At 42.6% G+C, this 23,306-nt stretch overlaps 1 protein-coding gene and 1 long non-coding RNA gene across 2 annotated transcripts; one reads left to right on the plus strand and one right to left on the minus strand.

Moving 5' to 3' along the window:
* NSUN3 (NOP2/Sun RNA methyltransferase 3) lies at positions 1 to 20,782 on the plus strand. The gene is made up of 6 exons (XM_081002746.1): positions 1 to 153; positions 2,843 to 2,952; positions 5,206 to 5,549; positions 6,927 to 7,081; positions 8,597 to 8,718; positions 20,515 to 20,782. The coding sequence occupies exons 1-6, from the start codon at positions 16 to 18 to the stop codon at positions 20,774 to 20,776; spliced, it is 1,131 nt and encodes a 376-aa protein (XP_080858872.1). The 5' UTR covers positions 1 to 15; the 3' UTR covers positions 20,777 to 20,782.
* LOC308475642 lies at positions 1,403 to 2,833 on the minus strand. The gene is made up of 2 exons (XR_013985330.1): positions 1,705 to 2,833; positions 1,403 to 1,460 (listed from the first exon to the last, which is right to left on the minus strand). It is a non-coding gene; the product is annotated as an uncharacterized lncRNA (long non-coding RNA).
* Positions 20,783 to 23,306: the final 2,524 nt, after the last annotated feature.

Consider the following 23,306-nt stretch of genomic DNA (forward strand, 5'->3'; position numbering starts at 1 on the left):
CCGGCGCGCTCGACGATGCCATTTCCGCTGCGAAGGGCCGGCCCACGGGGCGCCATGCGTGCGCTGCGGCGCTTGGGCCGGCTCGCCCGGCGGCTCCGCGGCTGGGTAGACGTCTGTCGCCGGAGAGACACCCACTCTTCGGCCGAGGAGCAGGTGAGCGCCGAGCGGGCGTCGCCTCCTCCAGCAGGGAAAAAGGCGCAGCCCGGGCTTCCTGGAACCAATCGCAAAGCAGAGCCTTCCCGGCCGCGCGCCGCTAACTCCTCCCCTCTTCCCTTCAAGGCTTTGAAAACTCCTGGTAGCTGCTATAGACGCATTAAAAAATAGATTGAAAGATGCAGCGCCAGTTTCCGGACTCGATAGAACTTTTTCTTTTCCCCTTAAAGGGCTGCCCCTTGAAATCCATCCGTTATTTTAAAGCTGGCGTTCGTGCCTCCCCCCTCTTTCCCCACCCCGCGTCGTAGCAAAAAGGCGAGACGCTGCTGCTGTTCTTGCACGCGGGTCTTTCATTAGAGTTTCGGAAGCTGCAGCCCTGCGCGCTTTCCTCACTGGCTGCGGTTGGGGCTTACTCTGAAGGAGGCTTGCAGAGGATTTCCTGGCGCGTAAAACGGAAAGCTCGGCCTTCCTGCGTGCGCCTTAAGGCGTCTCTGCGCGACCGAGCAAGGGGTCGAGACGCGTAGTTGTTTGGTAAGGGGAAAGGTTTGCCTGGAGACCCGGGATCGGCCCCACCTCCAAGAGGCGACCTTAGCACTGCGTTATATTTCTGGATTGCTGCATGTTGCTTGCTTATTTACTGAGCTTCAGCGTGCACCCCACCCCGCCCTGCAATATTCATTCCACACCAAGTTGCACAGCCACTCTCGGGCAGCCTGAACTAGAAAGAACTGAAGCCCTCCCCCCCCCCCGCTGCTGTTTTTTTGTTAAGGCGCACACGCCTACTCTATCAAAATGTTGATTCTTCTGCCCTTAAGGGGGCATTTAAAATGGTTTCCCCTTTCAGAACTGGGAGATCTTTTTTTCACAACTGATGAAATGCAGCTGCCGGTTTTTCTTTTTTTATGTATCTCTGCGAACACAGTAAAAGATGGGGAACAGAATTCTGATAAATTCACCACCACCTGTCTCCCAACTGGGTCTGAGTGGAGAGTAAAGCTGCCTATGGTATTTTAAGTAGCCATCATCAGCCATGGCCAGTTCCAACTCCAGCCATGTTTATTTATTACATTTATATCCCGCCTTTAAAAAGCTCGAGGCGGCTTCCTTGGTTCTCCCCTTCCCTATTTTATCCTCCCCTTCAAGCCTGTTAATTAATTTTGGGTAGAGAGACCAAGTCACCCAGGGAGCTTCATGGCTGAGTGGGGATTTGAAGCGTGATTTCCCCCGAGCCTTGTTTCTTGCAATCCTAGTAACCACAATGGTTCTGCCTCCATCCTTTTACTGCACCCACCAAGATACAGTGATACCTCGGGTTAAGTACTTAATTCGTTCTGGAGGTCCGTACTTAACCTGAAACTGTTCTTAACCTGAAGCACCACTTTAGCTAATGGGGCCTCCCGCTGCTGCCACGCTGCCAGAGCACGATTTCTGTTCTCATCCTGAAGCAAAGTTCTTAACCTGAAGCACTATTTCTGGGTTAGCGGAGTCTGTAACCTGAAGCGTATGTAACCTGAAGCGTATGTAACCCGAGGTACCACTGTAAAGAGAAACTGGAGAGAGGTATCTGATTATCTGTCTAGAATACCTTTCCCCAGTCGAGTGACCTTCAGATGCTTTGCACTTCAACTACCATCAGTCCTGGTTAGCACAGCTGGTATAGGAGATTATGAGCAGACTGTTGGCAGCAGGTGTTTTAAGAGGTCCATTTGCTCTCACTCCCATTCAAGGGGGGGGGGTGTAAGCAAGTAGGTAGAAATGATGGATTCTGTGTGTATTTTCTTGGGGAACCAGGATTGGAAAGATCGGGCATGATGCATCTTTGAAAGAGCAGTAGCATGTGTACTGCTTCCTCCTGCCGCTTGTGGTCCAGCAAGGAAGTCTGCCTTGTCCTCTTGCCTGCTGGCTCTTGTATGGATGATGCAGCATTGGGGACAAAGGCTGAGATTGAGCAGGGCCAACCCTGCTGTAGGGCAGAGTGAGACAATCACCTCAGATGCAAGTACTTGGAGGAGGGAAGTGTCCATAGCACTTCTGAGCCTCTGACATTTGATCTCCCTCTGCTGGAGATCAGAGCCACACACACAGACATCCAGGTGCAGTAAATGATGCCATTCTGTTGCCAGTGGTGTCAGCTTCCATATGTGGAATTGGGGACAAATGGACCATCTTGTCCTTTGCCTCAGGCTGCAAAATATTTTGAACTGGTTCTGTGGACAGGCAGGAAGAAACAGTCTTTTGCTTGCTTATTCTAGAGGTTTTTGCTGCCGCGTTTGCATTTTTCTAGAGGTTTTTTTACTGCATTTTTATATTTATAAATGTATTGTAAGATGCTTGAGGGGAGGGGAGGGAAAACCTTCTGGCAAGAAGCAACTAGCAAGTCAGTAATAATAAACAACTTACGGTGAAATCTTAACCATGTCTACTCAGAATTAAGCATTACTTAATTCATCAGGCCTCTCCTAGGTAAGTGGGGTTGGAATACAGAGTTATTTTAAAGTGAAGTGGAAGGGGAACTTATTGACAAATTATTTGTATTAACCTTTTAAGGATCCGTGCTGGCGTAGAAACATCAGTTACTTGTTGAGAATATAGCTTCTTAAACTGTTCCACATAGAGTTAAAGTATAAGTACAGTACAGCCTTTGGGTAATTGGTATTCATATATGCTTTTTTGTCATCTTCTCTCCAAGTTGGAAACAAAATCAAAAACAAAGCTTCAAAAGAAAATATGCCAAGTTGTTCTCAGTCATTTTGAGAAACAATACTCCAAAGAGTTGGGAGAAGTGTGGAACTCAATCAGGTCAATTTTCTGTTTCTTTTCTCTCCCCCACCCCTCCCCACTTGTTCATTGCACCATAAAATAATTACAGTAAGCATAGCTCCTCAGAATGCAAAGATTTGAGTTTTCAAATGTGCTTTCTGTTTCCTCAGCCTTTTATACTGAGAAGGCGGGGGACAAATCTGATGACCACATAAAAAAGGGATGACACAGTTCTGGGTTTTTAGGGGTCAGATGTTGAACTTCAACTTACATCAGCAATGGCCAGTGGTCAAGGATGCAATGCAGGGGATTGGACTAGAATGACCCTCAGAGTCCCTTCCAACTCTGCAAATCTCTGATGGAAGTCAAACAGCATCTGGATGGCACCATGTTACTCTATTTTTAATGAGTAGTCTGGGGCTGAAAGTACATTTTGCCATGTACCTTATTGTCAGGGAACTGCCATCAGTGCCGGAGGGAGAGAGCAAAATCCAGAGGGATTCCAGAGAGCGTCCCGGGATTGGGAGAGGCAGCCCATCTTCTGGGGAAGAGAATCAGCGTAGCACCAGTGGAGAAGGGGGGGCAGATGGGGGAAGCGGCGAGGCGGTCCCATGACTCCTTGCTGGGGACCAGCGGGGAGAGTAGAGGTCCTCCGCTGCCTACGCCCTCCTTGCGCAGAAGGCTTTCGCGCAGAGAGAGTAGGAGGAGACTAGGCGTCAAAGAGCTTCTTTGCTGGAAGAAGTTTAAGAAACGCCCACTGATGGATTCTGCCAGCGATTGAGACAGCCACGGGTGAGTGGCTGTCCGGACAGAAAAGGTTCACTCAGGCAACCCAGCCAGGTGTTTGCACCAGCTTACGCACGAGCAACCCCTAGAACCACTACACTTATATATTTATCTATTTATTTAGGAATACATACCTTGTTTTTCAAAGCAAAAAACCCCATTCGCATAGCAGCTTATCAGTGTTCTGGTTTCATAATAAGTTGTAGAGTGTAACTGTTAACAACTTGAAAACATTGTTACAGTCATATCTCAAGTTGAATGCGCTTTGGGTTGAGTGCGTTCGAGTTGCGCTCCGCGGCAACCCGGAAGTAATGGAGCACGTTACTTCTGGGTTTCGCCGCTTGCGCATGCACAGACGCTCAAAATGGTGTCACGTGCATGCGTGGTAACGGCGAAATGCTGCACACACCGTCGCGTCTTGCATTGTGTTTGGGATGCGAAAGGGGCTCCGGAACGGATCCCGTTCACATCCCGAGGTACCACTGCACTGTTGTTTTCCTTTGCAAATGAAATTGTGGGTAAGCATTTGAATGTACCTTGATTAAATTTAGATCACCAAGGACTAGAAGAATTGTCCCAGGGATTTGATATGACCCGTTCTCTGCTAGTTGGCCATCCCTAATGTAAAAGAAGAGTTCATAATTAGGCACAGGAAGCCTAGTATGCATGCAAATGACACAGGAACATTTCTATTTAATCTAATACAGAAAAATGAACTAAATTCTATGTTTGTCTGGGTTTGCTCTGCCAAGACTAAGCTGTGCCCTTTTTTAAAAAATGTCTCTTGCAGTGTAAGATAGCCTTTGGGGATTTGCACAGTGCCTTTTCTTTTTTTATAGATGATGCAGACTAACCTGTACATCTGGAATAATGCTTCTGGGACAGAAGAACAAGGCTGACTTCAGCCTAGAACTTTTCATTTTAGAAATTTCCCTGAGCTTTACTTCAAACTCTCGTGTGCTGTTAAGAACATAATAAGAGTCTCCTGGATCAGGCCAGTGGCCTAGCCAGTCTAGCATCCTGTTCTCACAGTGGCCAGCTAGCGAGGCTGAGAAAGTGACTTGCCCACCCAAGCTGACCCAGAAAGCTTCATGCCGTTCAAACCTGTGTCTTCCACTTCATAGCCCAACTAACCGCTACACCACTTTGACTCTCCTGTAATACCACAGAAAGCAGAAAGTAAATCATGTGATAAGGGAAAAATTCAAAGGCAGTTTCTATAATCCCACTCACACTAAGAGTGACTCATTCCAAACTAAAAATTAGGTGCAATATGTTACCCTCCTGTAGCCTTTCATTCAGTGTATTGATCCAAATGGTAATGATGAAAATTCATTTGCATGTAATGCAGTCTGCAAATTAACTGTAGCCCATCATTTTAGCATAAATCTCTGCTTGGTGTTGAGCTGTTTCCTCTCTCCTTTTCCTGATGTTGACACACTTTTGGCTTCTTATATCCCAGCGCATGCCTATGTGTAACATGTATATTTCTTTTTTAATCTCCAGTCAAGTGCTTTCAACACCTCAGTGCTGGCAGTATGCTGTCCTCCTTAATAAATTCAATTTTTCCTCTGAAGTGGAGAATGACTTGCACTTAAAGGGCTATCGCCTCATTTTCCCGGAAACTTCGTCCTGTTTTCGGCAGTCGCTCAAGTGTTACATCAGTAGCAGTCCTGGAAGGTTCCCTGCTCAGAAACACAGAGCTGGTAAACTGAAAGAATATTACCTGCTGAATGCAGCGTCAGTTCTGGCTGTGCTGGCCCTGGAAGTTAAGAATGGAGAGAAGGTTTTAGATATGTGCGCTGCTCCAGGGGGTAAATCGATAGCAACGCTTCAGTATGCTTGGCCAGGTAAACCACTGCACTCCTAAACCAATTAGAACACACAAATTGGTTGCTAGATTGCTTAAATAACCTATTAAGCAGGTTATTCAGAGGCATTCATTAAGAAAGCTCTTGCGGCATTCTTTCCCCTCCCTATTGCAGTCAAAACCCAGCACATCAGGAACTGGAATCGGAGCTGTCTAATTTTTATTTCAAACGCAATCTGCATATTATGCCCTTGCTGCCTGACACCAATTTTTTTGTGCATTAGTCTGAAGGCACATGAAAAGAAGTGCTCTGCGGTCCTCTGATATTTTCGCATCATCTTTGTGATAACCTGGTACTCTAATTTTGCAGGGTCAGCTAGAGAGGGAAACAATGCAACCTTGGCATGCTCACGGGGTGCTGATACATTAAAAGAACACTTCCCAGTTTGTTGAGTGCAGGAGGCACATGAAAAGGAAAAGAAATGTAAGAGGATTAGCAGGGCCAACACTACTATTTGACAGACTGTGGAGGCTGCCTCAAGCTGCAGATGCACATACCCTACCCTATACTCCTTTAAGCTAGCCTGCTGCCCTCAGACCTGGTGAAGGATGCTGTCCTGTCATCACCCCTGTAATGCAGATCATCCCTTCCTGTGGGTGCTTTGCAATAAAAAAGGGACAGTAGATGCTTCATTGCACACACCTGGAGTATAGTTTGCCACCAAATGCAGTTCTTACAATATTTTTATTCTACTGTCAATATACGTGTTCCAAAAGAGACTGCTTGACCATTTGGCTAGATCAGTGGTTCCCAAACCTCCACCTCCCACCCAACAACTTGAAAATGATTTTTCTTTGTGTTGTAGCAAATGTAATGCTGTGTGCTAGGGCTGTATGATTTTTTTTTAAATTATGTTTTTATTGCTTCTTTTATTTCTTACATAGAATTCAAATGGTAATACAGTAAAATGCAATGTAAGAAACAAAAGAAGCAAGTGAAGTACAATTAAAATCAGTATTGATATTTAATGTGAAGGATTTGCTGTCTCCTGTCTTCAACCACAAATCCACAGACACACTGTTGACCACCTGAATGAAGCTCGTGGACCAAGCAGTGGTCCACGTTTTGGGTACCCCTGGGCTAGATCACTGTTCAGCAGTGATGGTTTCCACTCCTAGTATTGTGTACTGTCAAATCATCTGGCAATGGGCGAGACCAATCACTTGATTGTGTCACCACTACATGCTGATGTGTGTGTTTTTAAATTAGTCCTAATTCTTGCTACTTCTAGCTTCGGCTTCCGATTTAACAGGGATTGTTCTGATAGTCTGGTTTGCTTGCCACCTTGGCCAATTTGTTGGGACAAGTGGCAAATTGACTGCATATATTAACTTATCTGATGTTCTTTTTCTTTAGGGCTTCTGCACTGCAATGAGTATGACCATTTGAGATCACGCTGGCTGAAGCAGACACTAGAATCCTTCATCCCAGAATCTTTGATGAGTCTCATTACTGTTTCACAGTTGGATGGAAGGCAAATTGGAAATCTTCAGCCTGAAGGCTTCGATAAGGTATCTCTATCATGGCTGCTAGCTTCATGGGGCTCAGACTCTCTCATTCTCCCATCAACCCCTTTTCAGTTCAGGGATATCACAATTCTCAGTGATGGCTCTTGAATAAAACAGGAAGATAAAAACTGTAATTTATTAATTATGCATTTATCCTTTGGGTCGCAGAGGGTTCCATCAGATCTCTCATCAGGGCACTGATATTAACATCATTTTTTCAGTTTATATCCCACCCTTCCTCCAGAAGGAGCCCAGGGCGGCAGACACAGCAATATTAAAATATTTTAAAAACAAGTATGCCCTTTCAAACTATATGATTCTCTAAGATATTTAGAATAACCCTGCCTGGTGGTACCATGGCCTGCCTTGATTCATCTGCCATCAGCTAGGGAAAAGGCATTATTTGCAATGGCACATTATGGAACAATCCCTCCCCACTCTCAAGATCCAGAACACCCTGCCTAGTGCTGAGTTTTCAATAGCAGTTGAAGACGTTCTTGCTCACCCAAGCTTTCGGGGGACCCTTGATCACCAGCATAAGAGCTCGCTATTTATTATTAGTGTTGTGTATGTTGTTGTTGTTGTTTAGTCATTTAGTCGTGTCCGACTCTTCGTGACCCCATGGACCAGAGCATGCCAGACTCTCCTGTCTTCCACTGCCTCCCGCAGTTTGGTCAAACTCATGTTCTTAGCTTTGAGAACACCGTCCAACCACCTCGTCCTCTGTCGTTCCCTTCTCTTTGTGCCCTCAATCTTTCCCAACATCAGGGTCTTTTCCAGGGAGTCTTCTCTTCTCATGAGGTGGCCAAAGTATTGGAGTCTCAGCTTTACGATCTGTCCTTCCAGTGAGCACTCAGAGCTGATTTCCTTCAGAATGGATAGGTTTGATCTTCTTGCAGTCCATGGGACTCTCAAGAGTCTCCTCCAGCACCATAATTCAAAAGCATCAATTCTTCGGCGATCGGCCTTCTTTATGGTACAGCTCTCACTACCATAGATCACTACTGGGAAAACCAAAGCTTTTACTATACGGACCTTTGTTGGCAAGGTGATGTCTTTACTTTTTAAGATGCTGTCTAGGTTTGTCATTGCTTTTCTCCCAAGAAGCAGGCGTCTTTTAATTTCATGACTGCTGTCACCATCTGCAGTGATCATGGAGCCCAAGAAAGTAAAATCTCTCACTGCCTCCATTTCTTCCCCTTCTATTTGCCAGGAGGTGTATAGCGTATATATTTCTTACATAGTTTTGTGAAGCTTTATTTTTTTAAAGGCTGTATGTTTCTTTGATACCTTTTGTGCTAACTGGTTTAGTAACTTTTTTATAAACATTTTTGTTTTGCATTTCCATAAATGTTTGCATTTGAATAAAATATATGAAGTGCTTGAAATGCACTAAAAATAATAATATTTGATTTGTAGGGAGATGGCACTGTCATTGGGTGTATTCTCACAGTATGAGATTTTTCTGTCCAGAGTTTCCATGTTTGGTTTATTTTTACTTTGCTATTGGTCACTCAGGTACTAGTGGATGCTCCATGCTCAAATGACAGAAGTTGGTTATTCTGTTCCGATACCCAGCAGGCTACCCTACGATTAGCACAAAGGAAGGCATTATCTGCTATACAGATACAGCTGCTAAGGTAAGAAACACAAAGGAAGACGACTGAAATTCAATAACGCTCAGCCCTGCACTGAAGGACGTGCTGAATTGTATTCTGAGGCTTGGTGTCTGTCTGACCCATATACTATCCTCTCCATATGCAGCCACACAGAGCCAGTCATCATTTAAGAAGGCATACAGCTACAGTGTCGTCTCCCAATAACTGGCATGGTTGAGAGAGAGAGAGAGAAATTCTGCTCTTCATGCTGAGCAATAGGCCTTTAACTAGGACAGTCACAGGAGGCAGAGGAACAAGTTTGTGCTTACTTGCCTTTTAATGTACTTCAGTACAACACAGTCTCCTAAACCTTTTTTTCAAAAAGCTTTTTCTTTACCCGTAGAAAAAATAACACAATTTTTTATCACCTCAGTACAGTTTGGGGGACAAATGTATCCTAAGAAAGCCATAAAAAATACATTACCTGTGTGAAGGTATGAAATGCAAGACCATTTGCACCTGTATTGAGAACTTCCCTTTTCCGGTATAACAATATTGTTGCCTGTAAGTCAGTGGGTCAACAGTACCCCACAATGTTGACTTCCGGGGGAGGCGCCTCCAGTAATGGCAGAATTCCTCTGACCGGGAGGAATCTGCTCCGTGGAAATCTGGGTCTGGCCGCCACGGCGAAGGCGGAGACCCGTTAAAATCACAGGCGGGAGAAGCCTGTGAATGTGGGATTCGGCGGGCACCTTTTGCGCCTCCCCCACTCGCGGGGAACCCCAGTTTTTGGGGCTCCGGAGCGACGTGGGGTGAGCGGCACAGTGCATCGAATCGTCTGCTTCTTCCACGGAGCGAAGCCGCATAGCTGTTGCCGGAGAGCGCTGACCTTTTCCTGTGGACAATTTGACTTTAAAGTAATTACCCGTGAGTAGAGCTGAAACGGAAGAATTGGATTTCTAAAAGTTTAATTTGGTATCGTAACGGGGAGGTTCAAAACAGGATGTCCGCCTTCCCTTTTTGTAAATAGACTGAGGCAATGAAGTTGCAAGCTGGAGTCTTGGAAGGTCTTTTGTAAAAGATCAAATTTCCAACGGTAAAGAACATTAAACCCCCTCTTGGAGGCAGGAGAAGAGAGGGGGAAGTTGCGGATTGAGTATGCCTGCGGGAGAGAGCGAAGAGGCTTAAAACACCGCCGCTCTGACCCTGGAAACAGGCTGCTAGTAAGACTGACGTTTTTTGGAGTGTTCATTGACAGCGCTTAGAACGTTCATTGACAGCTAGCTAAATAAGAGAAATACATTGTTTCTACTGTTTCCGGCTGCTTTAAAAAGGAGTAAAAGTAACTGAAAATTGAAACTAATTTGAAACTAACTTTGGATTGTTTAAAAGAGGATACTATTGACTTTTACAAATAGAAACTGTTTCCCCCTAGTGGAAGCCTTTGAAACTGGTTGATTTACAAGAGTTGGACTAGGGGAATTTCCAGCTGCAAGTCAAAAACCGTGAGACTCTGGGACTGACCTTGAATCTTTCAAATGTTATGGTAAATGGAAGAGGAAAAACAGACCAGTCAACTGTTGATAAAACATTAAGGTCTGGGAAGCCCTCCTGTTCTTTTTGTTGCTGTCTCTATACTAGTATATTTGAAACTAAGAGGAATGTCGACAGAAGAGGCTTTGGTGGTGGCATTATATAAGATAAATGACTCATTGGATCAGCTTCACAGGAAAATGGACATGATAAATGCGAAGGTGGATGTTTCAATTGTTGAGGTTGACTTGAATGCAGGGAGTATGGACAATACCAATACAGAAACCACTCAGAAATTGATACAAGAACCTATTTTGATATGGCACGCTGTGGAGGAAGTTAAGGAAAAAGCTGTTGCTGTTGAAGGTACAGAAACACAACTGGAGAGAAAGAGAAAGAGAGCCCCAGCCCTACAGAGGCAATTTGATGAACATAAGTTGACGCTCGCTATGACTGAATTTAAGAAAAACAGATGAATTTGAGGATTAGAGTTCACCTTTGGTGGACATGTCCAAGGATTAAGACACTCTGGGAGATGATTAATAATGAAATGAAAAAGGTATTTAAATATACCCTTTTGAAGAAACCAGAGGCCTTTCTCCTGGGCATGGTCGGTCAATTGGTGTTAAAGAAGGATAGAATTTGTCTCATGTATGCAACAATAGCAGCAAGAATACTCATTGTGAAGTACTGGAAGACACAAGATTTATCTATCCGGGAAGAATGGCAGATGAAGTTGATGGACTATATGGAATTGGCGGAAACGACTGGCAGAAATCCGAGACCAGGGAGAAGAGTCGGTGTAAGAAAACTGGAAAAAGTTTAAGACCATGTATAGAAATATTGTAAAAATAATGAATGTTAGAAAAATGTTGGAGTGAAGTTATATGGCTTTAGTAGAAATGTTATAAGGAATTAAGTATAAATAGAAATAGAGTATTAAAGGGAAAAATAAGATTAGAATATGTTAAGGTAATTATAGGATAGAAAACAGAGGAAGATGGAAAGGAATTGCTGAAACAATTAATAGAAGTGGAATACAGAAAGGGAGGCGTGAGGAGGTCGTGGAAATAAGGGAATGAAAGTTAAAATATTGAAATTGTTTTGTGTTTTAAATGGTTTGCGTCTTGTTTTGTTAATCTTTTTTTTTGCTTTTGCTTTTTCTTTTTTCTTTTTTCTGTTTTATTGTGTTCAAATGGTTGGAAAATCAATAAATATTATTTTTTTTAAAAAAAAAACAGTACCCCACAATGTTAAGTATGTACACCTACAAGAATGGCATGTAGCGTCTAACTGACCCTGCAGTTTCTAAAATGTGAAATAGCACATTGCATCATTAACATGCATAAAACATTGGCTGCTGCATTTTATTTTTATTTTTTTGCCAATGCCCGTCTCTTGGTGTCTGCAGTGGTAGGGCATTACTCTTGACATTTCAGGTAAGCTGGGTATGTTTCTAGACTCCGCCTAGGATTTGATCCCCTCCAGATCTGTTAGGAAGAGTTGGTTTTGGGTTGTTTTGTCCATTGTAGATCGTTCAGTTTCCAAATAATACCAGCATTTAAGCAGGAAATGTATACGTACTATATTCGGGGAGGGGAAGAGAGGGGGAACCACCACTGGTCACCATTTGATTATGCATTTGGAATTATCCACAACACTTTCTCTTTTGAGAGCCAGTGTGGTGTAGTGGTTAAGAGCGGTAGTCTCATAATCTGGGGAACCGGGTTTGCGTCTCCGCTCCTCCACATGCAGCTGCTGGGTGACCTTGGGCCAGTCACACTTCTTTGAAGTCTCTCAGCCCCATTCACCTCACAGAGTGTTTGTTGTGGGGGAGGAAGGGAAAGGAGAATGTTAGCCGCTTTGAGACTCCTTAAAGGGAGTGAAAGGCGGGATATCAAATCCAAACTCTTCTTCCTCTTCTTTTATTATAATAAAGAACAATCTCATGCTTTCTATCTGATTTCTGTCTGAAATTGCTGCATCATTATGCATCAAAGGAAAGAGAATCGCTGTTCTCCCTTTTTTTTGGCACATAACAAAAGTGTCAAATCTTCTAAACCAAGAAAGCTGCTGTTGACACTTCTGGATTTGTAGACAAGGGTTTGTGGCCACATTTCTGGTTTGATTGTTTTCCCGAGTCATGTTTTCCTTAGCCAACCTTCTGACTGGCGGCACACTGATCAGAAAGCTGTTAGTTGTTATATTCTGTCCAAAACCCTGTACAGTGGTGCCCCGCAAGATGAATGCCTCGCAAGACGGAAAACCTGCTAGACGAAAGGGTTTTCCGTTTTGGAGGTGCTTCGCAAAACGAATTTCCTATGTGCTTGCTTCGCAAGACGAAAATGTCTTGCGAGTTCCTGCGGGGTTTTCCCCCCCCCCCTTTTTCCCAAGCCGCTAAACCGCTTATCAGCTGATGGCTAAGCTGCTTATCAGCTGATCTTTAAGCCGCTTAACAGCTGATCATTAAGCCGCTTATCAGCTGATCTTTAAGCCGGCTAAGCCGCTAATACTGTAGCGCTAAGCCGCTAAACCTCTAATGGGCTTGCTTCGCAAGACGAAAAAACCCGCAAGACGAAGAGACTCGCGGAACAGATTCTTTTCGTCTTGCGAGGCACCACTGTAAATGGGTTCTTAAGTTTCTTGTTCAACCAAGCTGGCCGAGATTATGAGCCGCTCAGGCTGACTGCTCACGAAGAGGCTTGAGGCAACTCTCCACACCACATTTCGGAAAGATCTTCCCGTAAACAGGAGAAGGGGGTCACTTAAAGGCCCTTGATGGGAAATTGCCATTAAGTCTGGCCACCTGTTGAGATGAGGGTCCATGTTGCTTGCAAACATTTACAGATGCAGTCAGCCTCAAAATGATCACAGAAGCAGAATCTGTATCACTCAAAATAAATTCTACAACTGGCTATGATGGGAGAGGGGACAGTTTTGCTGGGGCACAAGACAAGTTCTAACTGGGAAAAAAGGTTTTAAAATTCAGATCAGATTTGCTCATTTGTATCTAATCAGGTTCCTATGGGAGAGGGCTTACTTATCTTACTATTTCCAATTCTTACCAAATATGTTAATTTAACCAATTTTGTAATATGGGATATATTCCATAGTATTCCATGTGTCATATTTGACAACAGGGCATCCTAGTTTTTTTTTAAAAAAAAAAAAAACCTTTGACTGCTCACTTACTTCTTCATAAAGAAAAATTATGTTCTATCCAGAGGAGACGTTTTCAGCTGGGATAGAAACCTAAGAGCATACTCACAAATGTTCCCAGTGGGACCCTATACTATACCATGTATAGCCCTGGTGCTGTGTTTTATCAGTGTTCCTAGCCAGATCATGAGGCCAGCAGGAGAGTAGTGGTGTGTACATGGTCTCTTTCCAGCCAACATTGGGCTTGGATAGTGTTGACCTGCACTATAAACAGGAACCCATTTCAGGCCATTTTCATTGTTAAAACCTCCTGTAGGTGATCTGGGAATCGTAAGTTTGGTTTGTACAGTGCTGAAAATCTTGAGGGTGGGGATCTAGGCTGTGTGTGGAGTACCTAGCCAACTCTCAGAAGTAGAATTCCCAGAAATCCTCAAGAATAAGGAGGAGGGAGCTGTAATAGATAAACAATTAACAGGAATATTTTTTTTCCTCGTGCCTAATTAAAACAATTGGGTTGGGTCCAGAGGACATTATTCCTGCTTTGGTCACATCAAAATCAGTGGGGCTAATAGCCTGATTTACTTTATGTGGGATTGCAACTTTCATCAGCACTTGGTTATTGCTAGCCAAGCCCATACAATTAAATTAATTTTCCAAATAATGTATTCTAGGTTTTTCATCTGTCCTCAAGAAAATTCATGGCTTGAATTAGGTGTATTTGGTATACTGTTGCTTATACTGCTGCCCTTGCCTTATGTTTTACTGAGGCAAGTAGAAATGATTAGAAATGTAAAACGTAGAGCCATATAATATGATAAGGTTATATGAAAGAGGAGGCCAATGAGTTAAGCAAGGATTTCCCCCCCTCTTCCTCATTCATTTTCTCCCGCTATATATTATTTTATGGCTATTGATCAAATACTAAAGCTTTTTAATGTAGTGCTATGTTTCACCTCAGAAGTATCCCAGCTGTCAGGATGAATTGAGAGAGAAATAAAATAGTTTGTTTTCCTAAAAGTAGTGTTCTTTATGGAACGCTCTCATAAATGGCAGCACAAGAGAAGGTTGGGGACTGTTTTTCCCCCTTTTCTTTGCATGACTTCCTCAAGAAAAGGTCTACAGGAAGCTTGTGATTTATAACCGAAATATGAGTGTCTTATTGCAGTAATGCATCATGTCACCCATTTCCTTTGGAGAAATCAATCACATTTAAAACACTGACCTCCTTCAGTTTTCTCTTTCCAATATTTGACATGTAAAATCCAATTTGTGAACTCCTGGCTCAAGGAAGCATACATCATTCAGTGAAATTTTTGCAAATTTGTATAAATCATTCTAGATTATAATGCTGAAGTGGAACATTCTTGACAGCAGGAACCTTGTTGGTAGAGAAAAATCCAAACAAACCAAAATTGCCCATCTCCCCAAAGCACATTTAATCCAATTGGGCCTGCTGTCTAGAAGAGAGAGAAATTGTGTGTTTGATGAAAGCATACCAGGCTACAGCAATAGCAGCTGCAAACCAATAACTTTTCTGCTATAGTTTTGAATATTAATTCAGCCATCCACCTCTCGCTATTCATAAATAAATAAAACAATAAATGCATTGATTAATCCATTGTTATACATCCCTTTTCTGTTATGCCTTCTGGCTAAAACAAATAAAAGTAAGTTATTAATACTATAACATTTCACTGTTTTGCCATGAATCAGCAAGACTCTGAAACAGTGGGTTTTTACAGCTTATGTGTGTGCATGAGATCACTCCATGTGGTTTATTACCCATTAACATATTAACACGCTGGCTAAGGGCTAATGTCCTGAAGTGAAAATCACCGCCATTCTGCTTCTCCTCAGGTCTTGCTGCCGCGCTAACCAGTTCTAGGCTGTGGTCTGGCTTAGCGTTACAGTCAGCCCTGAGCTTGTGTTCATTTCCTCCAAACAAATTTTGGTTATAGCTCATGGTTTGGCTGGAGGGACTGTTGGAGGGCGAGTGTAATATTTGGCTTCCCACTTCACACAGTTGCCCTCTCACTTGTTGAGGTTAACAACAATGAAGAAGGGGGTAGGCTGGCATGCTCACAGCCCTCGGTGTTTAGTTGGCCGTGAAGAGGGCTAGCTTCAACTGTGCTTCTGGGTCTGGATTGCAGGTAACCATAGCTTGCTAAATTTGGGCGTTATGGTAACCTCAAAGTTATTGGAGGCCAGAAAGTGAGGGAGTGAATTGGAACTAATCGGGGAAAGAAGGAGGGTGAGACTGCACAGATTTGAGGCATAGCACTGGTAGCCAGACCGTGGTTTCCCTATGCCATGCAAACGGACCTAACAGTTCACTTCATTTTGATCAAAGAATCACAGTAATTTAGAGCTTTGCTTTTTTCCACATGTTATAAATGGCTGCAAGGCTGGAACACACAGTGGGAGAAGTGAATGATGTACAGTCAGGCACAAAGTACTGCTGTGATCGTTCAAACATTTCTCTAGGTATATTTCTATCTATAGTTTGGACAAAGTATGGCACCAGTTTCTGTCTGGTTTGGAGTTACGAATATTCATCTAGTAGTCTATATCAGATGTTCCTTTGAATCTTTCTTTTCTTTAAAGGCAGGCATGGCCAAGTGTTAATTGGGCATGTTCTTAGGAGAAGGGGTGGAGCTACATTTATTAATTCATTGCATTAATCACCTTCCTAAGATCCTAGGGTGATGTACAATAAAACAAAAATGGCTACAAGATACATCAACCATGTTTTCAAAATACATATTTTTTCCTTTCACCTTGCACTACTTACGAGAGAGTGTTGAGTTTTAGTGCCCATTCAAACTAAATTTTGGACCATGTAGAGAAATTCAGTGTGAAGCCCCATCGCCCTAGCAGAAGCACTTATATGGGTTTCCACTTGCGGGACCAGGTAGTTGACTCTAACTCATAGTGTGTTACAAGGGTAGCCAATTTGGTGCCCTCATGGTGTTGCTGGGCTACAACTCCCATGTGCTTCAGCATGACCAGCAGTCAGGAATGATGGGAATTTCTTCAGTATTTGTTTTCTATCCCTTGGGTCTATTATACCTCTCTTGGTTTGCCTCCATCCAGATTTCCAAGAATGCTGTCAGTACTCCAGATAAAAGATATATAGACTGGACTTAGGTTTGGAATTTAATGTATGTTTAGATGTAAGTGAGGAGATTTCACCCCTCCCATATCCAAGAATCTCCTGAGGAGTCTGCTGATTCTCCAGAGAGGAGGAGGCGTGTTCTGCTCTCTACTTATTCTGCTCCAGCACCAAGTCAGTCAGTCAGTCAGTGTCGGAGAGAGAGAGAGAGACTGAGTGTTAGAGATCGTGTGTAGAGATAAGGTTGCTGCTAAGAGCAGCTGCAGACACTCAGTGCAGTGCAGCATTCATTTATGCTTAGACCTATTAAGCTCTGTATATAGTTGTATTATAGCTGTAGTTATAGAATAAAGAAGATATTCTACAGAGCTGCTCTCCGAGTTGTTTATATACTCTGCTAGAGTCTGCTGTACTCTGCTGTGCGACGACTGTCTTCTTGTGGGAGTGAATCCGGTGCTCACAACTCTAAGCTGTGAGTCCACAGCACTTTGACCTGTTCCTGTGCGGAAGGTGGTCTCTGGAAGTGCTACCCAGCTCGCCTAGCCCAGTCGGGGCTGAAGTGGATGAGTCCAGTTGGTGGCACTGGCTCAAGGGCGACGCTGACAGTAAGCACCATCTTATAAGAGGCACTCGCCCTTCTCATGCACGGGATGAATGCCTCTTCTGATGCTGTTATGACAAAGAAACAACACTTCAGAAACAATGCTTTGCAACCTATATGCAAATTTAATGATGCAGCTAAAACTCATATGATCAGTTCAGTCGGGGTTTAGCCCTAGCCACAGTGCCCTGCAGCATCCCTCAAAGCCTTGTTCTTTTTCTACACATATACACAAATCTTTTTTGCAACATGCACACTCCCATCTCTGTAGAACTCTGCAAACTGAGAGGGGTGACAGATCCCCCACAGAAGCTCCCTTTTTTTGCCAGTGCTTCCCTCCTCCCCCAGGAAACAGAAGAATCTTTCTTTTTTGTTTCATAGGTTGAAAAGCTACACTAAGTTACAGAGCTTCTTATACACCCTTTTAAGACCAACGGCTTTAAGGGCAGCAATATTGTAGCTATGCCAACTGGATAAACTAATAGAGGTTAATCAAGATTGCAGCCTCTCTGTCTCTCCCCCTCCCTCCCCAGGCATGGTCTGTTTTGGATAACAAAAATTAGATGAAAACAATGGATGACTATGTGAATGATAACAGTTCAGCTAATATTTCAACTTCATATATATCCCTTTCAACCTAAAATGCTCTTTTCTCTTGGCTGAGTTTTATACAAAAGGAGCTATCATCACCTCCATAACGAGAGGTGAGACATGTATGAAGCTTTCTGGCACTGTTTTTGGCACATCACCAATGCCAGCATGTCGCCACGCTTCAGAGGCATATGATAAATTGCATATTGTGGATACAGAAGGGATTTTCTGGCCTTTTCGGATTGATTTTGTATGGGAGGGGAAAGCCTACAATAACTGGGGAATGTAAGTGGAGTGACTGTGATGTGGCTAGGACAGGTTGATCTTTAAAAGGAAAACAAAATCTATGATCACTTTCATAAGAAGGAATGTGGGGATGAAAGTAAATGTGATTTCAGCTGCTTGAGTGGCTTAGAGGGGATTGCTTTTCTGCTGATCAGAAGCAGCCCGGCATTCTCAGAAAACGACTTCTAATAGCAAACACGAGATGGCAGCATTGAAGTACAGCATAATCTCCCATAACTCAGCCTGGAATTTTTGCTTTCTCTTTTGCTGCTGTTTTAATACGAACAATGGATAAATTAGGGACATAATTAATGCTGGTCCTTCTAACAGGATAAAGAACATGTAATTAGTCTCTCAAGGAGTGGGCTGAGGAAGTGGAGTTTGTAATGTGAATGACTGTGCCAACTCTATTGCCCTATCTGTATGCATGTATGCCTATCTCTGTATACAGTGTGTGTGTGTGTGTGTGCGTAAGAGAGAGAGAGAGAGAGAGAGAGAGAGAGAGAGAGAGACCAAAAGCAAATAAATAGCAATCTATCACGAAGTTTAATGTGCCTTTATGTGAAGGAGTTGCTTTTTGGCAACTCCTAGCGACAAAAGATTTGGGGGGGGGGGGCGTGAGCTGACATTTAAAATGTAAAGTTTTTCAAAGTTGCTGAGAATTTGAAGTGATACTTATTGCTCCTATATTCTCTTTTGCTTTTTTGCCTTTTTTCTTTTCGTGTTTGTTTTCTCTCCAGCCACTGCTAATGGAAGCCTTTAAAGGATATTTCAGAATGCGTTAACAGCTTTTAAGTCTTCAGAGCGCTTGGGATAAAAAAATGTTTATTGTCCCATTTATATCCATGGCTTAAATCCACATTCTTCAACTTCCCTGCTTTGTGATTGATCCATTTATCGGTTGTTCTTTGAGCTGGTGCTAAATTTTGCGATTAATTGAGCCTTGCTTAAATTCATAATAATGCTGCGTATAATTTACATAGCCCTTTCCTAGAGTGCTTAAAACACTTCACATTTTATATCAGTAATCCTTAAAGAAGCCCTGTAGGATTGACCAGTATTATTACCATATTACAGTCTGTGGGGGAAGTAAAGGGGTGATTCAAGAAAGTTGGTTGTGCTTAAGTTTAATTAAGAACAGTGGGCCAAGGTAGTTGCAACTTGTTTCTCAGTGATTTCAATGGAATACAAGTGCAACTAAATTACTTTGGATTAGGGTCACATCTACACCATACATTTAAAGCACATGGCCCTCCCAAAGAATCCTGGGAACTGTAGTTCACAGACCTACAGTTTCCAGTACCCCTTCAACTACAGTTCCCATGATTCTTTAGGAGGAAGCCATGGGCTTTAAATATATGGTGTGGATTTGACCCAGGGATACAGATATGTTTTCTTCTGCCTCCTTCTGTCTCCCTGTCCTTTCTGTCACTTCTCCCTAAAAGTAGTCTCAGTGCCATTGGCACAAATCAACCAAATGTAAGAATACGGCCTATATTATGTGATGTCTTTTCCCAGTTTGTTGGCAGGTTACTGCTACGGAATTTTGGTTCAATACAACTCTTCAACAAATTGAAACTTTCAAATACACTGTATACCGTTTGTTGATAGTTTATCATTTGGCTAAATTCTGATACACAGAAGCCAGTTTGACCTTGTCCCTCATATTCTACAGCACAATTTAAATAGTAGTACAGTGGTACCTTGGGTTCTTAATTTGTTCCTAAGGTCCATTCTTAACCTGAAACTGTTCTTAACCTGAAGCACCACTTTAGCTAATGGGGTCTCCTGCCACCGCCACGCCGCCAGAGCACAATTTCTGTTCTTAACCTGAAGCAGAGTTCTTAACCTGAAGCACTATTTCTGGTTTAGCAGAGTCTGTAACCTGAAGCGTATGTAACCGGAAGCATATGTAACATGTGTACCACTGTACGTAATATCATTCCCAATAACAGCAGTGGTATGAGGATATGTATATTCCTGCATCAGGAGTATTGTGGATAGTCTGCCCATTGAGCCCTAGAATGCTATACTGCTAAGCAAGTTGGTAACCTCAAAATAGGTACATTGTAAGATAGCGAAATGAAAAGGTAAGTTTCTAGCGAAAAGCAATATTGGGTATGAGTTTCGCACCATAATCAATGTTTAACAACTGTAATTGCAAGCACAAATGAGGACTTTTTATGAGCATGTGACTTACGTCATTTTTCAGTATGCATATCTAGTTTTAGCAGTTCTCTGTGCACAGTCAGCATCGCACGTATAACACGATGCTGTTAATAATAAGAACCCCAAAATGCTATTCTAATAGAAAATCTAATTATACAAAATTAAGACTTTAAAAGTATTTTCTCAAATAACACACTAATGGTTTCTGTAATATAATTAAATCGGATTTTATATTCCTTAGTTGCGTGTTAAGAAGTGTATGACTTGCTGCTGATAAGCTAGGCAATGTCCAGTCCACGGAAAGTGTGGATCTTACTACAAGGCTTTCTCATTTGAAGTGCATACGTTGAATCAATCCAACTCAACATTTCCTGTTCCTTGCACACAGGTCTGCAATTAAAGCCTTGTGTCCTGGAGGATCCCTGGTTTATTCCACATGCACTCTTTCTAAGGCGGAGAATAGTGATGTCGTAACACACATCCTCGACTCCTGCAGCAATGTTTGTCCAGTGGATATGAGCGCCCTGGCCAGTTCTGCATCCCAGGAATTCACTCTCGCTTCTGGTGTCCAGCAGCATGAACTTCTAGTACTTCCAGAAAGGGGGAAAGCTTGGGGACCAATGTATGTAGCTAAATTAAAGAAAATGTGATTGATATTCTTGTGGTTGCAGTTCTTTTAGGTCATAATGACCAATCCTTTTTTTTAGGGGCAACAGCTTTTTGAAGTGAAAACCTGAACAGGAGATTGAAATCCAATCTCTTCTATTTGCTGGCAGCATCCCCCTCCATTTTTCTATTTCGGTACCCAATTAGAAGATTGGGGGAGGAGCAGGGGGATGCCCAATGGGACATGCAGAGATGTGTTTTAAGTAATTGCCCCAATTCCGAATGTGAATTGTAGGCATGTTGAAGAACACCCAGTTCACTAGTCTGTGGGCCATGTGTGTGCACTTGCCTGTAGCTTGTAACGGAATTGTCAGAATTTGAGCACTCGTTTTAAATCCAGTTAAAATATATTTGCTTGTAGAAACTTATTTGAACACAGGATGACACTAAGAGCAAACAGTTTATAAAAATGGAAGCAATTGTTTCATGTATTCACAGCACCTCACTACACAAAACGGGGGAACATTTCAGGAACGAATGCCTGCTACAAATTCTATTTTTTTAAGAGAACAGGAGTGGAGACTTCCTATTAGAATCATAGAATTGTAGAGTTGGATATTCTGGTGGTATCTTCTAGTTCTGTGCACACATTGAGCAGTGGACAGCAAGTTAACACCTAGATCACACTAATCTATAATGCAGTGTCACCTGCACCCTGCAAATAGTGACAACTGGAAACCCTTTTGCCCAGATCCTTCTGCTCAGCTGCAGAGCTCAAATTTGGTTTGCCAAAATAGTCTTGTTTTGGAATTGCTTCACCAACCTTCCGTTTCCAAGGATGTTCAGTGAATCCTAAACAGCCACCATCAACCTCATTTAACCGGGAAAAGTTGCTGAGCAGGCATCTCTTTAGCTAGCTCTAGAAACATTAACTTTCAACTGCTTATTAGCAAGTAAGTATGTTAAATAGAAAGTTCAGCCACTGGATAGCATTTCTTTTGAACACAAAGAAGTAACTTGGGTTTTGTGATTTTCAGATGCCATGTTGCTGGAACAGTTTTCAGGACAATGAGAGATTGATTTAAAGTTATTAACGTTTTATTTTCCACTATCCCACCAGATTATGCATTGTGCACTTTTAAAAAGTCAGTGTCTGGTTTATATGGAGAATTTGTCCCTTTATGGTGAAGCTGTGTCATGTGCCAACAAAATCAGTTTTATTATGAAGTAACTTGTTGCCTTAGAGGATTGTTTTCTGCCTCCCTTGGAGGTTGTAGATGACACATGGAGACCAGCTTATTGTTACTGCTTTTACCTCTGTCAGAATATGCAATGAAAGAGTTGATTGTGTTGAAAGGCCTCTAAAACAGCAGATTGTCAAGCAAATGTGGTGCTTTGGCATGGAGTTTGGAGACAAATGCATCTTATCTGGCAGCTGCAAAACAAAATACTTGAAATGAAACTAGGATGACAAATGGCAGTAGCCGCCACACAGTGTTACAAGAGCATTTCTACGCAAATTCAGCCATAATTACTGGTATAAACAATCCTGAACAAATGGCTTGTCTAAAGCAATGTTCTATTCTGAATGCAAGAGAGAATGAAGAAATGGCACTCTCAAGCAAATGTCCACTCATAATTTATGAATTATTGCAAAACAATACTAATATTTATTTCTTCAGTATTGATCACCCGCTCATCAATGAATATTTCAATTTTAAAGCAGGGAATGATGAAATAAAATAATAGCAGCATGCCGAAAATAATATACAAATATTACAGAATCCATAGAAACAATCGATAAATAAATTAACAGCTCCATCATAAAACAAAACTAAACTGATCTTAAGGCAACAATTAGCATTTCCAATTTAACCAAGTATCTGGATATAGAAAATAGGATATTCAAAGTGAAACAACCAAACGGCCTTAGCAGTTGTTCCCATCCCATCTCTCAACTGGAGCAACCCACTCCCCTTATTTTTCACATAAAGAAGGCTGCACTCTGTGCCAACAGATTTTCACTCTAGAGCTTATGAGCAGCTTCCCACCCATCACTCTCAGTATCCAATCCAGCCAGGTTTTCACTCCGAGTGACATCAGCCCTTGCCTCAATTCTCCCCAGCAAAAACTTCCCAACTTTTTCTACAATAGCAATAGAGCAAAATATACAAGAGAAATAGAGTTGAGATACCCAAGTAATGACACCAAAGGGGCACAACCCCTGGACTGTAACTTCCATTATTGGCTATGGTGGCTGGGGCTGAGGAGTTGGGAGTCCAACCACATCTGGAGGGTCACCGCTTTCCTGTCCCTGATACACAATGCTGTGATAGATGGACCAATACTTCAATAGACCAAGGCCACTTCCAATGGACCCATGCTCCCAGGCCATTAAGATTTCTCACAAGGACAGCCTCAGACTGACTCATATGCAGAATGGCTCTCCTAAAACCTAAGAAGAGTCTGCTGGATTAGGTGAGTGGTGTTAGAATTCCTGCTCCATGATTGCAGTCATGGGATTTTTGTCTATCACATGACGGTGTATGTTTTGACTCCACAGAGTGCGAAGTG

This window comes from Podarcis pityusensis, assembly GCF_964106645.2.
Source record: "Podarcis pityusensis genome assembly, chromosome: 4".
NCBI classification, from domain to species: Eukaryota; Metazoa; Chordata; class Lepidosauria; order Squamata; family Lacertidae; genus Podarcis; species Podarcis pityusensis.

Coding starts and splice junctions, on each gene's coding strand:
- NSUN3 (XM_081002746.1), top strand. CDS start 16: ATGCCATTTCCGCTGCGAAGGGCCGGCCCACGGGGCGCCATGCGTGCG. Junction 154..2,842: donor ACTCTTCGGCCGAGGAGCAG/GTGAGCGCCGAG, acceptor CTTCTCTCCAAG/TTGGAAACAAAATCAAAAAC. Junction 2,953..5,205: donor GAAGTGTGGAACTCAATCAG/GTCAATTTTCTG, acceptor TTTAATCTCCAG/TCAAGTGCTTTCAACACCTC.